This window comes from Carcharodon carcharias, chromosome 2, assembly GCF_017639515.1.
Source record: "Carcharodon carcharias isolate sCarCar2 chromosome 2, sCarCar2.pri, whole genome shotgun sequence".
Taxonomy (NCBI): Eukaryota; Metazoa; Chordata; class Chondrichthyes; order Lamniformes; family Lamnidae; genus Carcharodon; species Carcharodon carcharias.
This window is the reverse complement of record NC_054468.1, coordinates 213,222,285-213,238,608: the sequence shown is the minus strand read 5'-3', so window position 1 is coordinate 213,238,608 and position 16,324 is coordinate 213,222,285. Positions and strand designations below refer to the sequence as shown.

The following is a 16,324-nucleotide window of genomic DNA, read 5'->3' as shown; positions in this document are numbered from 1 at the left end:
TCAGGATTTAAATAGCTCAAGAATTGAGACCCCTTTGTAATGCTCTTTTGCTTGACCTTTTTTTTTTTGCCACTGCTTCAAGTCAAGCTGCACAGAAGATCGGAGATCCATGACTTCATAATTAAAAGGGGGCTATCCAGATCCATTTATTTAGTTGTAACAACATTTCATGTTTCCCACAAGATAGGGTAGTTGATCACGGAGAGGCCTGCTCAGGGACAGGCAGTCACAAAAATTAAATACTAAAAACCTTCTGCCTGTTTTGAAACAACAGGTTTCAGATTAGCTTTGGCAAAGGCTGGGATCGGATTGTCTTCCTTGTTCTCTTGGGCGGAGAGGCAAAAAAACCGGAAAGATCAAAAATACCATTGAACGAGAGAATGTCACTCTTAACAAAGTGCAATGGTAATCTTGTCTTGTACCAAATATGTGTAGTTTGTCTGTTTTAAATATCTCAAAACTCAATAGTTTCCTTTATTATTACAAAAGCTCATTAATGCTGGCAAAGGAGAGGCAATCCGAATTAAATCCATTCTCCGGTCATTGATTCCATTGGAAGACCTGGAAGGAGTCGTCAGCATTCCCTTCCAGATGCCAACAGTTGCTAAGGGTGAGTTTTTAATGGAGACTGGTATATTAACCAATTTTATTTGTAGAAGATGATAAATTTAATTGTACCATAATATCAATAGCAGACTGCTATTCATAGAATGAAAGAAGCAACTCGGTGGGCAGGATTTTACGGCCCATTGTGTACTTTTGATGCCCGTCCAGTGAGTGTAGAGAGAAAAGAGGCACTGAGTTGGTGAAAGTTTGGAGGTATAGTTGGTGAAAATAACTTCTGATAATTTATGAAGCATTTATATTGCATAATATAAACCCTCCTTTGTCAACAAAGATTATTGATTGCCTGAAGGAATTGCTGCACCATTACGTTCAAGCTCCTATCAACGTATGTTTGATGAGTGAGAACAAATCAGACATATTATTCTAATAGGCAGCCTTCATTTGTTAGAATAATGGCCTTTTCAAGCTATGGTTTTTAATAATCATGGTTTTCCAAATTATTTTGATTGACAACTGTATCTCTTTTTAGGCGCAAAAGAGGTATTTAAGGTGTTATTAAAATCATTGTAGAAAGAACAATCTTGCAAAATATGGTGTTGAAGTATATAATTTCATATTCTGGATTCTGCTGGTGTGTACAAACTATTTAAAATTTATAGCTCAGTTGAACAGAACTGTTTAACTTAATGAGATGATATACGGTTTGATTGTGGGTGAGAAATTTTAGTGAACAATTTTGATATGCTTATTGTTTTCTTTACATGCAATTTTCATCAACCCTCCAAATAAGCTACTGCTCTTTTATATTTTGACCTCTAAGCACAGACATGACATCTATGAGATAATATAGAGAAATTGTGAGGTTACCTGGCCAATTAGACTACGTGAAGAGATTGTTCACTCCCTTCCCATGTATTGACATGAAAAAGATCTGAAAATAGAGTCAGACAAAATACATTTATGCTGGAAAAAGAAAATGGTGCACCAGAAGATTTGTCCCAATTTTTGTCCGTACAGAGCAGCTAGCAGCATTTCAGTTGCGAGTAGTGCTCAGACAGCAAGTGAGTGATGGGAATAAAAATCAAATGGATTCTATAATGTGCGGGCAGTCCACTTCATCAGATTGCTGCCCATCTGGTGAAGCCAAAAAAATTTCTTTATATTAAGTTAATTATTTTCAGGATCTTAAATTGTGTTCTGATGTTTTTTGGTGTTTTCGATGGAGCATATTGCTACTGAAAGTCAGATAGGCTGAGCGAGCTCTGAACTTGTGTATTTCAGCTATTTGCTTGTTCAAACCCATTGGGGTTTGAACTTTCTTGATCTGCTGAGAGGGTCTGGGATGGGGTCGAACGTTGTGGAGTTTTAACCTGTATGTGATGTCACCGACAGGTTCCCCCACCCGGTTGCCAGCCTGATTGACAGGCTTACCTTCCAATTGGTTGGGGAGCAGTCTGGAGGAGCCCACAGGATTAGGTAGATCCATAGATCCATGTCCTAAAATGGGCAGGGGTGGAGATGAGGGGAGTTCCCACTCATTCTTGGAGTTAAAATTCCACCCATTAAGTTCCATTTACTTCAACTATACCTACTATGTTTGCAGTGAACTCCAGTGCGGAGAGTTTGCTACTTGTTAGCCCTTTACCTCAACAAGTGACAAAAAAATTAAAGCATGCTAAACTTTTTCAATGAGCTAATGAAAATAATTGGACAAAACATGAGGCGTAACATTTACTGCCAGATAATTACATCTGTTATAGAGAAGATATTCAGTGTAAGGTACAAAAGTTTTCTGCATTGAGCAGCTTTTGATAGTTTATAAGTTTTCCATTGGTTTGTAAAATTTTAGATTGATATGGTATAGAAATTATGGAAAGCTTACTAACTATTATAGGTATGTATAATTAATTTCCCTAAATGCTTGTTCTGTTGAACTTATATACATTTGGTAAAATCTACAGCCTTACTGATCTCTGTTGGGGTAAAGGAAGCTTGAAATCCCTGTTCCCATTTCACAGTGTAAATATTGGATGGAGTGAGATGGCGCTGTGAATTTGAAAAGTGGAACATGGGTTCAGCTTCTCCTGCTCTGCTGGATTTTCAGTTCATTACCGTGGGGAAGTGGTGAGAAGACTGGCTGCTTCCCCAGAGGAGAGGTGATATCAGAGTGAACACTGTGCCATGTCTCGTGGCTAACCTAAGAATACCATTGTCAGAATGGAGGTTGTTTGCACAGCTACATGAGGTTTCTGCATCGAGAAAGGAAAAAAAAATAAAAATAATGATGTTTGTAAAACTTTTATTGGAAGTATCTAAGAAAAAGGTTATTAATATATTCAGTAATTAGTAAATGGTGGGCATGGTGGCACAGTGGTTAGCGCTGTTGCCTCACAGCTCCAGGGACCTGGGTTCAATTCTGACCTTGGGTGTCTGTGTGGAGTTTGCACGTTCTCCCCGTGTCCGCTGGCTGTTACGGTTTCCTCCCACTGCTCAAAGACGTGCTGGTTAGGTGGATTGGCTACGGTAAAGTATGTGTGTGTGGGCGCGCGTATGTCCTGTGATGGACTGGCGTCCTGTCCCAGGTGTACCCCGCCTACTGCCCATTGCCTGTCAGATAGGCTCCAATTTCCCACGACCCTGAATTGGATAGAGCGGTTCTGGAAAAGTGAGTGAGTCAGTAATTAGTAAATACATATGTTTCCTTTTAGATGGGACAGTTGTGGAGCCAGACATGTCAGCAGGATTCTGCCCTGACCATAAAGCAGCCATGGTTCTGTTCCTAGAGAGGGTGTATGGGATTGAAGAGCAAGATTTCCTTTTACATCTGCTGGAGGTTGGCTTCCTGCCAGACCTTCGAGCTGCTGCCTCATTGGACACGGTGAGTAGATAAAAGGCCTCTGAGGTTTAATTGGTGTCATGTTTCCGTATGTTGCTGTCAATGTGATGTAAGTATAGTGGTGATTCAACAATTCAGCCATTCACACTAAAAATAAAGTGGCCTGACTGACTACTACATGAAGACATCAAGCTTTAATATCAACGGATACTTCCAGGTAAGTGGATTAAGGTAACTAAATTCAATTTGTTATCTGTGTTGTCACTAAGAAGTCAGTAAAGTGTGTTGGCGAATATGTATAATTTTCATACAGCCAAGCTTTAGGAATTTTTCTCATTAGTATTTAGGTAGGAATAATGGACATATAAAACTTTAATATTCTATCTACTTGAACTGTACCTGCAGTATAATTGTAAAATTTGTCTACCGAAAGTATTCTTCTATACAGAGCAAATGCTTTGAGAAGCTTAAGCTATAATGAAGTATTAATTGCTACAAGATTGTCACTTGTGGCGCCAAGCGCAGAGCGCAATTTTAGATGATAAATGTGAAGAATTACTCCAGACAAGCATTAGTGCAGCATTAAATCACACAAGTCTATAACACTTTGTCACATAAAATTAGTGACGCCCCTGTAGTATTCATTGCCAATCTTTACATCATACCTCTCCGTCACATAGCTGGTCTCTTTCCAGGAATGGCTTCCAAAATAACAGGTGAGGGGTAATTTTCTGAATTTACATTTCCAATGCAAGAGCCTCACCCACCCTGAGCACATGTTGGGAATTTGGGCCTGTTTCTCCCTGTTCCCGTGAATTTGCATCCATTTACTGCCCGTGGTCTGGGCCATGATAGATCCCTAATAATATTAGATCATTATTCTGGATTGAGCAAGTCAGTGTCAGCCATGAGGACAGTTTCCATATGTGTTTTAATCGATGGGACAATTATCCCAGTTTGCAAAGTACAGAATAAAAATACTGGGACTGCCTAAACTGAAGAGCTGTAACAAAATAATAGCAGATTATTGCAATGCACGAGCATGAATCATAAGCAAAATTAGAGTGCTTGTGTCTATGTAACTATTTTTGAAGGATGGCTGATACAAGCTTCTGGCAGCCGTGTATTGTGCACACCAATTTTCCTACAAGAACCCTATGATATTGGTACGGTAGATGTACAATTTCTGTGCTGGCATTGTAGATGATTTATGTCTTAACAAAATGTTAATCAATGAATGGGTGCCAGTTTCTCCATCACCTGCACTAGTTGGCAATCCTCTTACATATTTGAATGTCTCACAGCCTGTTCTGTCCCAATCAACCAACAGATTGAAAATGGGTGGGATTATAGAACCTGGGTGCATGTGGGCAGAGCTGGCCTGTATCAGACAAACTAATAATGGGCAGATTAGATTTAGGTTCACAGTAGTAAAGTGTCTAAGGGATAGGGGCTACCTGAGAAAGAATAGCAGGGGAAGCACTGTACCCATGTTAGAACATGCAGTATGGTAACCAGCGCAGGATGTGCCTTTCAGCAACTTATTGCGGTGGGAGGAATTTTTGAACGGGGTTTCTAGAGCTCATCAGTCTGCCCAGATTAAGGACCCGTGAATGCATTTTACTGGATAGATAAAATGCAGTATGTTTTTTCCTCTTAATCTTTAGGCTGCCTTGAGTGCTACAGATATGGCATTGGCACTGAATCGATACTTGTGCACTGCTGTTTTGCCACTTTTAACGAAGTGTGCCCCACTCTTTGCTGGCACTGAACATCATGCATCCCTCATTGATTCCTTGTTGCACACTGTCTACAGGCTGTCTAAAGGGTGCTCCCTCACTAAAGCTCAGAGGGACGCTATTGAGGAATGCTTACTTGCAATCTGCGGGTAAGTTAAATGGTCAGATTTGCTGTGGAGTAAAATTAAATATTTGAGGTTCAAGCTATTTATAACGTTGCATCACTTTCTATGTATTTGGAGTCACCTAATTTTGAATCAGTTCAATTATGTCTGAAAATCAATCAGTGAACAGTCATTTAACCTTACATTATGTAGATCCCTGATGAGCCCACATTATGAATATCTGTGAAACTCTTTGCATTTCACTTTCTAAAGGACTCAGAGGATTATTGCTGCTCTGAACCTTTCTCTTGTTGCTTCTCTGGCCTGGGGACAGTGATTCTGCGCCCTCATGTAAAAGTCTGTGATGACCCTGCCTCCGCTTGGCTGGCTTCGTCCCACAGCCATTAAATGGCCGTTGGCCCTTTAATTGGCTAAAGGCAGGACGATCCCCCCTCACCAAGAGGCAGTCCCATTTCAGACAGCTGCGGCCAGTTGGGAAGTGCTGGCACCTCTCATGTCCCGACAGCGCCAATGGTCACTACTGTGACTGCAGCAAGACTGAGAGGAAGGCTTTCAGCAATGGAGCCAGAATGTAAGGTATGTCTTGGATCTTGCTGGGCGTGGGGAGGCACGGTTGGAAAAGGCAAGGGGTGGGAGAACGGACCCATCAGAAGCACCTCCCCCCTCCCAGCCCGGCACCAAGGCTGGCCGAATTTTACCTATTGGCCTAATAACCAGGCATCGGCCTCTTCCCATCGCGGGTAAAATCCCAGCAGAGGCAAGAGGAGGCCCTTAAGTGGTCATTAATTGTCCCATGTCTAAGCCGCTCACCTGACGCCACCCCCATTACCAGCCCCTACCCTCAGCTGGCAAAATTGCAGCAGGGGTGAGTAGGTGCTGGGTATAGCACCTCTGGCATAGCACCTACTCCTCCAGCTGCCATCCTGCCCCTGAGGTACAGTAAAATTCCAGCCTAAGTTTCAAATATGCCTCCCACAGTCTCTTCCTCCTTCCTGCTGTGTTGTAGTCAAAATAGTGGAATTCTCTAACTCCTTTTAACTCCAGATCCTCAAAATTAAGGAACTCCTTATCTTTCTCTATTTCCCTCACAAAGGTCCAAACTTGGCACAATCTAATCCTTACTTCCTGGTTTACCTTGTATAATCTTTGCTCATTTTGCCCTTGGTGTTGTCCTCGACCAATGGATCTTTTCCCTTTCTTTGTGCCTCAATTAAAAAAAAAACAGAATAATAATCTTTTTGTAACATTGTCTTAAGGGACTATGTAATTATTGTGTTTCTGCACTGGTAAATGTAAGAAGGGATCACATCCATATCTGATCCCAGAGATTTCCCTTTCTACACAGTCAATTACGACCATCCATGATGCAGCACCTGTTGAGGAGATTGGTGTTTGACGTTCCCCTGCTGAATGAACATGCAAAGATGCCTCTAAAAGTAAGTTTGTGTTTTGCCTAAATGTGGTAAGTTCATTAAAGCCCATTGTTACTATTGTTCGTGATATTCATGGGAGAATGCTTAATGTGTTCACACAATAATCCTTGGTCTGCTGTTCTCAATTTACAAACAAAAGAAAAATCATTGATCAGCATTGACTCTAACATTAATTGGGAGCACTGAATCAGATTTTCTGCTTCCCCATTTGTGGGACAGAATATGATAATGAAGCTTTTTGGGCAAGGCCCCATGATGTGCCCTTACACCGATCTCGAGTAGCTTTATTAGAAGCCTGATACCATGCATGGCTATCAGATGCCATAATAGGAGTAACTAAAGCCCATGAAAGATACAAGGTTAGGGCAAGATGGAAGGAATAGTGCGGTTTGCTTATCAAACAGGGAAAGCAGCATTGCACTAAAACCATGGTCAGGATTTTAAGCGGAGAAATGACGTTTGGCAATATCAATGTACTTGTGGCTTTTCTTTTTCCGTTGTTTTAATGTATTTTAGTTTTAAATGATTTAATGCCTCTGCCAAAAGAGCGGACAGGGGAATGTCATTTGACCATCTGTTACCGTGCTAACAGAATATGTCGGCATTGGTTTACCTTCAACATCTTAGATTGAACAAACAATGGCAATAAATGGAGGAATTGTATTTTAAAATTAATGTTAAGGAGCTGAACATGTTAATGCACTCTGCAATGCAAGTAGTTTTTTTGTGTTGCAACTTTTAAAGTAAATTATTAACCCTTTAATCCCTCCATCATGTTTCTACAGAAGATCATGCAAACCCTGAGCTGGTTGCTGTAGTTTTATTTTCAAATATTACTTTTATAAGAATAATTACCAATAAATATTTCCCAATTCTGGCAACATTCCTATTGTGCTGATTTGCTTTCTAATGTATTTTATTTACAAAAACTGATGTATGAGAAATATGAGTGCTATTTTCAAACTAAAATGTTAAGATTACAGTACAACTAGGAACCAGGGTGAATATCGCCTGGAGTGCACTTGGTTAAAAATTTAAATCTTAACATGTGCTGATAAAAAGGTTGAAATGTAATTTTCCTTGAGGTGGAAGGGTGGTACAATGTGATGATGTTTTAATCTGTCGTGCTGTTGCGGGATGAAGAAACCACACAATCAGCTGCCAATGTTACTAGGTGCTGAGCAGAGTCTAGGTGCTCCTTCAGAGGAAAGAGGCAGAATCTGGGCCTCTCTTATCATAGAAAGAGGGCATTCAGCCCATCATGCCTGTGCCAGCTCTTTGACAGATCTACACAACTAGTCCTATATCCCTGCCCCTTCCCCATCAAACTGCAAATTTTACAAATTTAACCAATTCCCTTATGAAAGTTATTATTAAAGCTACTTCCACCATGCTTTCAGGCAGTGCATTTCTGATCATAACAACTGGCTGTGCAAAAAATCTTCTCACTTCACCTCTATTTCTTTTGGTAATGTTGTAGACCTTCCAGTGGTACATTCTTGTTGGAGGCTTTGGGAGCAGGTTATCTGTCCGCCTTCTCTGGGAATGACGAACATTATATAATGAGGGGGGAAGTGAAATAAAATCAATGTATTTTTCTTTTAAAGTAACTTTTGGTTAGTAACCAACTTGTCATCCTTCTCTTCCAGTTATTGACCAATCACTATGAAAGGTGTTGGAAGTATTACTGTCTCCCTGGAGGCTGGGGTAGCTTTGGAGCAACTTCAGAAGAGGAACTTCACTTGTCCAGGAAGTTGTTCTGGGGTATTTTTGATGCCCTCTCCCAGAAGGTACCTTTGCCAGGAAAGGAAAACCTGGGATTTCAGTTTTACCGTCCACCATACCAACAGTTTTTTATTGAAAGAATATCACTAATTCTGTCTTGCCTAATAGTCCCGAAAATAATTTTCAGATGGTAGGTCCATTCCCATTTATTTAATAATTATGGTATCAAATTATCTAAAGAGAATCTGTCAAGCAATAGAATGGTATAAATCAGACTTCATTTTGTTCTGCTACTTCCATTTTTTCTTTTTGTACTATTTTATATTCATTATAAAGTCATATTTCCAAACCTGCTTAAAATTCAAGTGCTTATTATTTACAACATTTATATTCAAGAACAGGAACTGGGAACAGTTTCTTAACCTGTGCCAAGAGCTGTTTGTTGATCCTTCAAAATAATATAATTTAATGTTGAGCTTGTCAGATTGTCTCATTTTATGACTCACTGACACTTTGAAGATGGATATATTTTGTAAATGTGTGGTGTTCATGAGCTGCAAATACTTCTATATTTTCTCATCTAACGAAAATGACAAAAAGTAAAGGCGATAGCATTTTTTATTAAAATACGTATAGTTATGGGAATTCCTGCCAATAATTTGTATCTTTAACCTCCACTAACAAGATTTCCAAAATGACATACAAAATGAAAGTTCACATAAGAAGGTGGGTTGTATTAAAGTAGTTTAGGGTAGAAATTGGCTAGCACCAGATTCTAGTCACGGAACAGGCAGTGCAACTGCAACGTGTACTCACCCACGTTGGCCTGAGGATTGCCCAGAACTAATAATTGAGCCAACTATGGCTGCCTCCCTCACTGGCGAGGGCCATCCACTATTTCTTAGATGGGCAGGTTGAGGGAAAGATGAACAGGAGGGCAGCGTCTGGAGGAGGATAAAATAAATGCACGCAACATCCCAGGATCTTTCTAAATTATCCAGCCGAACCTAAGCTTTTGTCTTTGATGACAATTGCTGAAGGATCCTTAGAAAGGCAGAGGACCCTGTTTTCCGTGTCTACGCTAAGCAAATACTGCTTTTGGACGGCTTCCTGCAACACCTAAAAACGAGGACCAATATGGCCATGCTGTTGGCACGGATTGGTCACAGGATCTAGCACCCAGGAAGTGTTCCCATTTTGCATGCAAGAAACATTAAAAATGCAGACCAATCGCTGCCCCCTTGCGCTTATACTAATGCAGGCTAAAATACAAATAATGCAGCTTTTAAAAATCCTTGAGTTTCACTAAAGAAAAGTTTGCAAATGGTGGTCTCTCAGGAAATCAAGGGATATGGGGAGTGGGCAGGAAAGTGGAGTTGAGGTTGATGATCAGCCATGATCGTACTGAATCACGGGGCAGGATAGAGGGTCCGAATGGTCTAGTCCTGCCCCTATTTCTTGCGCTCTTATAGTTTACAATAAAATTGCAAGTCCTTGTGCATTCAGAGATTCACATTTTTGAGCTTTGTTAGAACTGGAATCTGGACTGAGCAAAATGAAAATGGTGGAGGGAGCGACAGATGGATGTGTTGGACTATGAAGTGATCAAATGGATGCTTTGTGCTTCCTTCTGTTTCTCTGCAGAAATATGAACCAGAGTTATTTAAGTTGGCTTTGCCCTGTTTGAGTGCTGTTGCGGGGGCCCTGCCCCCAGACTACATGGAATCCAACTATGTGGCAATGATGGAGAAACAGTCTTCAGTGGATACCGAAGGAAACTTCAACCCGCAACCCGTGGATACCTTAAGGTTTGATTGGGCTGCTTTTGAACACTTCTGTTTTCTGGAGCTACTAATTCATTACGTCCTGATAAGGCGCAATCTTTACTTGTGCAAAAGGATGCCATTAAATTCTTGATGACAGCTAAACAACTTCAACTTTCAGGGAAAGGGAGGAGGTGGTGGTTGGTGAGGAAAGGGACACTTCAAAAGCTCTCTTGTATTTTAAATTCATTTTTCTCCCCTTTCTCCTCACAGCATTCTGACAGTAAGGTATAAATAGGCACTTGTTGCATAAATCACAAGCTTTTCCTTCATATTTCCATATTTCCCTTCAGAAATATGAATGTAAAGTGTGATTCGCACACTTGATCTCTGATAAGTAAGATTCTGAATATTCAGGCTCCATGTTACAAGTCTTACGGGTTTGTACTAAATATTTTCTTGGGTTCAGAATTACCTGTTACTCTCTAAAATGGACTTTACATCCTCTAAGATCAGGGGCAGAGTTTTTTGCTTGGCGGGTGGGTGCGCGCTCGACCTGCTCGAGTGTGAAATGATGTGGGTTGATGTCGGCCGAGCGTGCAGACGTCAACGCGCAGTCGCGCGATAGTTTGGTCGGCGGGTGCATGCTGGAGCCGGCAGTGTGCCCACCAACAATTAAAAGGCCTGTTAAGGCCATGGAATCCAACTATGTGGCAATGATAGAGAAACTTATGGTTGACGGGCAGGCGAAAAGGCCAAGTGGCCTTTGCACTTTTTTGGAAACCTCATCCATGGACGGGATGAGGTTTCCAAAAGCAAATAAAAATAAAATGAACGTTTTAAAATTTAATTGATGACATGTCCCTGCACATGTGGCAGAGTGACATGAGAGGACATGTTTTATTACATTTCTATTTTCTTTTTTAAAACCGCTTAAACTCCCTGAGGCAGCTCTGTGCTTCAGGGAGATTTTCAAGCGCACACTCGCGTGCATGCGTAAAGCTTGCACTCGGCCCACTCGCCCTCCTCCCCCTCTCCCCTGCACATGCAGCGCTGAGTGCTGCCGCTCGCCTTCCACACTGGGCGGGCCTTGATTGGCCCACCAGTATGAAATCACGGTGTGGCCCTGATCGCGGGCAGTGGCCGGCTTTCCGACCATTCCCACCGAGCCTGCCCGCCAAGGGAAATATTCTGCCCCTGGAGTGCGCTCTTACAGTTCGATATCGAGTTAAACTATAGTGTATCTTGGGACCCGTAACACAGACCCTCTTATTGCTAGTGTTGAATACTATGTTCTTTCTTATGCTGCCTTTTTAAAAGGCGCACTGAAGGTACCTCTAGTGACTTGGGACCAATAGTAGTGCAACTAACTGGTTTAGTCTACATGAAATACATGGCTGAAGAGGATACTGTCTAGTAAGGTATATCAATTTTAAATCATGAAAAATATTAACAACGCAACTATAGCTGTCCCTGCACTAAGCCTATATTGTCTTTATGGTACAAACAAGATGGGTTCAGTGTACCTTTGTGTGTCTCTGAGAGGTGCCTATGTTGGACTTTTCTCTCCAGAGAGAGAGAAAAAAGGAAAAGCAAAGACTATCCTCTGATCCATCTCTCAACTGAGTTGAGGTTTGACCCACTGAGTTTCAAACTAAAGTCACTGCCTTATATGAGCAGTGCAAGCTCATTCATTATATGCAAGCTTGTGGTATTGGTATGTCTTTAAAGCTAAGCCCCACTGTCAACCACAATGGATAAAATTCTATTATAATGTAAAATACCTGAGCCTATCTCATAATGACTTTAATTGTCTCAAAGCTTAAAATAACATGCAAAAGTAAACAGCCGGATGTCTGTGATGGCTGGCCGGTCATCTGTATCCCATCTTGGGAATCATCCTAATCAGCATTCTAAATGGGAGTTAACCCCTTTATGCACATAAGCCTTTTAAAACATATTGAACAAAATCCTTTTCAGGCCATACCAATTAGGTGAAATCCCAAAATGCCAGTGCACTGAGTTAACTGATTCAACAAGGCACAGTCAAAGCCTTAGAGAAATCATTGCAAAAGACTAAGGATGCATTATACTCCTAATATTGACATTGGTGGAGCAGGTTTCACCGGCTTCGCCAAGTCAGTGCATTTGTTTGGCAATGCTCTACTATACCGTCTTGGCACCAGATCCACAAACATTCATGCCCTCCACCACCAACACACAGTAGCAGCAGCGTGTACCATCTACAAGATGCACTGCACAAATTCATTGAGGCTCCTTCGATAGCATCTGCCAAACCCACAACCACTACCATCTAGAAGGACATGGGCAGCAGATAAATGGGAACACCACCACCTGGAAGTTCCCCTCCAAGTCACTCACCATCCCGACTTGGAAATATATTGCCATTCCTTCACTGTCGCTGGGTCAAAATCCCAGAACTCCCTTCCTAGCAGCACGGTGCGTGTACCTACACAGTATGGACTGCAGGGGTTCAAGAAGGCAGCTCACCACAAGAGCAATTAGGGATGGGCATTAAACGATTGCCCAGCCAACGAAGCCCACACCCCGTAAATGAATAAATGTGAAGTATATCAGATTAGTTTGGACTCAGCATTGTTGCCTCATTAAAGTAAAGTGATGTCTTGTGGAGCAGATGTATTCTTCATTAATCAGAAAGGAAGGACCTCTCCTAATGGAATCACAGAATTTTACAGCATATAGCAACTCTCTTGAGCTACAAGTTTAGTTCCATTACCCTGTCCCTTCGCCATACTCTTTTAAACTTCTCTTGTTTCTGTCTTCCAAATTAGAATTAGTAGTAGAATAAATCACATTTGAAAGCACTTAATAGTTGAACCGGTGATTAGTATTTAGTAACACTATTCTGCCAAGAAATAGGCAACAGGTGTAAAATTCGTCATTCAGTCAATGGGTAAGGAAGGAGGGCCGGGGAGAAAACTAAAATTCCCTTCAGCACTGTCTGACTAATATTATCACAAATGATTTACAAGTTATATTAATATAAAAATGTAGTTCAGGAGATAACTTCACTTCTTTGTTCACTTCCATTGTCAGTACAACTCTCCCAGAAAAGTTGGATTACTTTGTCAACAAATATGCAGAACACAGTCATGACAAGTGGGCAATGGACAAGGTAAGCCTTCTTATTTTACTTTTATTCCTCTGTGGGTTTCCATATGATACAGAGCACAGGCAACTGAGCGAGCACCGTGTTCCTGAACTTTCACTGATGCTGCTGTGGATTGATCATTGAGCAACAGACAAAAGTGGCCTATCTCATAGTGTCATTGCTCATCATCTCCCTATAACAGCACGACCAAGGTCAGGAAGTCAGTGGTTATGGGACTGAATCTAAAAACCACCATGGTTATTCATCAACAGACTGCACCACTATACTGTATAAACAGTGTAACCCACCTTTAAGCGCATTTGCTACCTACTTTTTGCAGCGACATTCGATTTTGTTTTGTTCCCATTAAGCGGCATGCTAGTCAGATAACAGGAGCATTCCATCCATGTAGAGTATTTTACCTGGGGAAAATAGGATGCTCTTACTTTTCATCTCCCACACAGATTTTGGTTAAGTTTGTTCCCATTCACATCTGCTTTGATCTCCCCCAGATTACAACCTATTTCCTGATGAGAGGGTGATCATACAGTTCACACCTAAGCTGTTGCCAATGTTGAGGCAGTTGCAAGGAAGTGTGCAAGTGCTGTAGATGTGATTGGCCCTGTGTTGTACTGTGCTGTTTGTGGTAAACCTCCTGCTCTATATGTATCACCTCTCCCTTGACCTGTGCCCATTGAAACTGCACTTTACTGCTTCATGAGAGATTTGAGAACATCACATTTGAGTGTACACTGTGCCAATGACCGCTGGCTCAGTAGAGTTTACTACAATGATTAAAAAGTGTAAAGGACATATTGGATGATACCTAGAACTGCTGCAAGATCAAAATAACATGGTGTTCTTTTTCCAGTTTGCAAATGGATGGGTGTATGGTGAAACATGTAACGAGGCTGCCAAGATTCATCCTTTATTAAAACCGTTCAAACTTCTGTCAGAAAAGGTGGGTTGGAAGGAAGTACTTACCTCATGCACTGATTGTTATTGTGTAGAGAATAATAGATACTTAGGAATAATTGAAAGGTAACAATGTCAAAAGGATAATGCTGCAAACTTGCAGACTGAAGCCTGAATGGTTTATAATTATTTTTATTTTATTGTTTTATCCTTAAAATGAAGTTACAGCTCTAAATTTATTCCCAGCATTGAATTTTGTTTTCAGATATAAACCGCGAAATTTGTCAGGATTTGTAAAATTCTATTTTGTTTGAATTTTTGATACAAGGACTTGATAATGATAGCAAATGTGCACTGTGAAGATATGTGAGAATATGCACATTGAATGGTTGGTATGATGAACCTTAGCGCTTATCAAGGTGAAGGATGTTTATGCTAGGATATAATGGACTACCAGAAAATAGTAATTATTTCAAAACACCAGCATTTACTAGAATATTTGCCATTGATTTGCTTTTTCCCCTAGCCTTTCCAAATCAGACAGATTTGGATTCCAAAGATTGCTACAATCTAAATTTGTCAAAGATCGAGGATGTGGATGTTAAAGACACACTCAAATCATTCTCACGGTTGTATCCAATACTTTACATGTAAAAGGAAATCCCAGGTCACGTGTGCCAATTATAAAAACTGTTGATTGGCAGTGTTTCAGAAAAATCTCTTGACTGTGCTGACCGAAGAGAAAAGGCAAGTCAAGAGGCTGCCCTCCAGCTTGAAGAGTTGGAAGCTGGCCTATATTATGAACTGGGATCCTCCTGGATAGTTTGTAATATAAACAGCTATATTTGGCCTGAGCAAATTTTATTTCTATTGATATAAATAAAACGTTTTACTATATAATCATAGAGTACTAGACGATGCCATTCAGCCCATCATGCATCTGCTGGGTCTATGAAAGAGCTATCCAATCAGTTCCACTCCCCTGTTCTTTCCCCATAGCCCTGCAAATTCCTCCTTTTTGAGTATATATCCGATTCCTTTTATATAAGGAGAGTTAAATTCCCTTCATCTCTCATAAATATATTAAAAAAGGTCCGCCAAGTGTTTACCTAATAAGTGAGACCCAATTTTATTTTTATTCATAAATATAACACAACCAAGCTACTCCTTGATGTAATCTGTTTCAAGAGTTAAAGTTCATCATACTTTATGATGTAACTTGTGAGACATGAAAATTTTGTAATCTTAGCATAAACATCTTTCACCTTGTTAAGTGCTAAAGTTTATCATATTTTATGATAGTTTGAGGCATGAAAAATCTGTAAGAACAACTTTGAGAATTTCTTTGGACCTGCAACTGCATTTTGTTGTGCTGGAATTCATATCTTATTCTAGCTTATTCCCCCTTATCAGAGAAGGACCATAAAATGTTGAATTGTCCAGCTGGATGTTGCATTGAAATGTTTTTTTTTCATTTGTAATGAATGTCTTAAACAAATCCATTGGACATGAGAATATTGTAGTAGATGTGACAAGCTTTAAATATTGTACAACACCTCAAATTTGAATGCTACAGCCTTAATTTCTGGCATAGACATCAGATTTAAATATGCATTACTGGTAAACAGTCTATCATCAGCTAAAATTAATTTAACTTTGTTATGGACATTTTTTGCTTCATGAAATCAGTGAAATGAAAATCTCTTTGTATTATGATTTATAATTTTGACTCCTACTTGCTATTGTCTGTTAGTATTTACATGTTATATTCTGCTCCTTTTCAACATAAACATGCCAATAAGGATTGGTAAAACATGAATGTGGGTTCTTTATTTGACTTTATACAGATGATATTCATTGGGAGGCTAAATATAGTACATCTGATCTCAAGCCTGCTCTTTGCAGACTGACTGCAAATCATGGGACTAATACATCAGATCATGTCGAGGTGTGTAATGATTGGCAGTAGTTTAAGATGTTGTGATATGATGGGCGTATACTCTTAAAGGTACATGCACATTATATTACAATATCTTTTTTCTAACTAAAGGTTTTCGAACTAACTAATCAAACTATTTACATGAAAGG

At 40.3% G+C, this 16,324-nt stretch overlaps 1 protein-coding gene across 1 annotated transcript in view; it reads left to right on the top strand.

The window, feature by feature from the left end:
• The window catches only part of ryr2a (ryanodine receptor 2a (cardiac)), an 806,696-nt gene that overhangs the window by 600,460 nt on the left and 189,912 nt on the right, over positions 1-16,324 (top strand). Inside the window, exons 47-54 of the mRNA XM_041213076.1 lie at positions 490-610; positions 3,276-3,445; positions 5,071-5,291; positions 6,613-6,703; positions 8,350-8,490; positions 10,070-10,233; positions 13,267-13,345; positions 14,193-14,282. Coding sequence (XP_041069010.1) covers positions 490-610; positions 3,276-3,445; positions 5,071-5,291; positions 6,613-6,703; positions 8,350-8,490; positions 10,070-10,233; positions 13,267-13,345; positions 14,193-14,282 — 1,077 coding nt within the window. The remainder of the gene's footprint in view (positions 1-489; positions 611-3,275; positions 3,446-5,070; positions 5,292-6,612; positions 6,704-8,349; positions 8,491-10,069; positions 10,234-13,266; positions 13,346-14,192; positions 14,283-16,324) is intronic.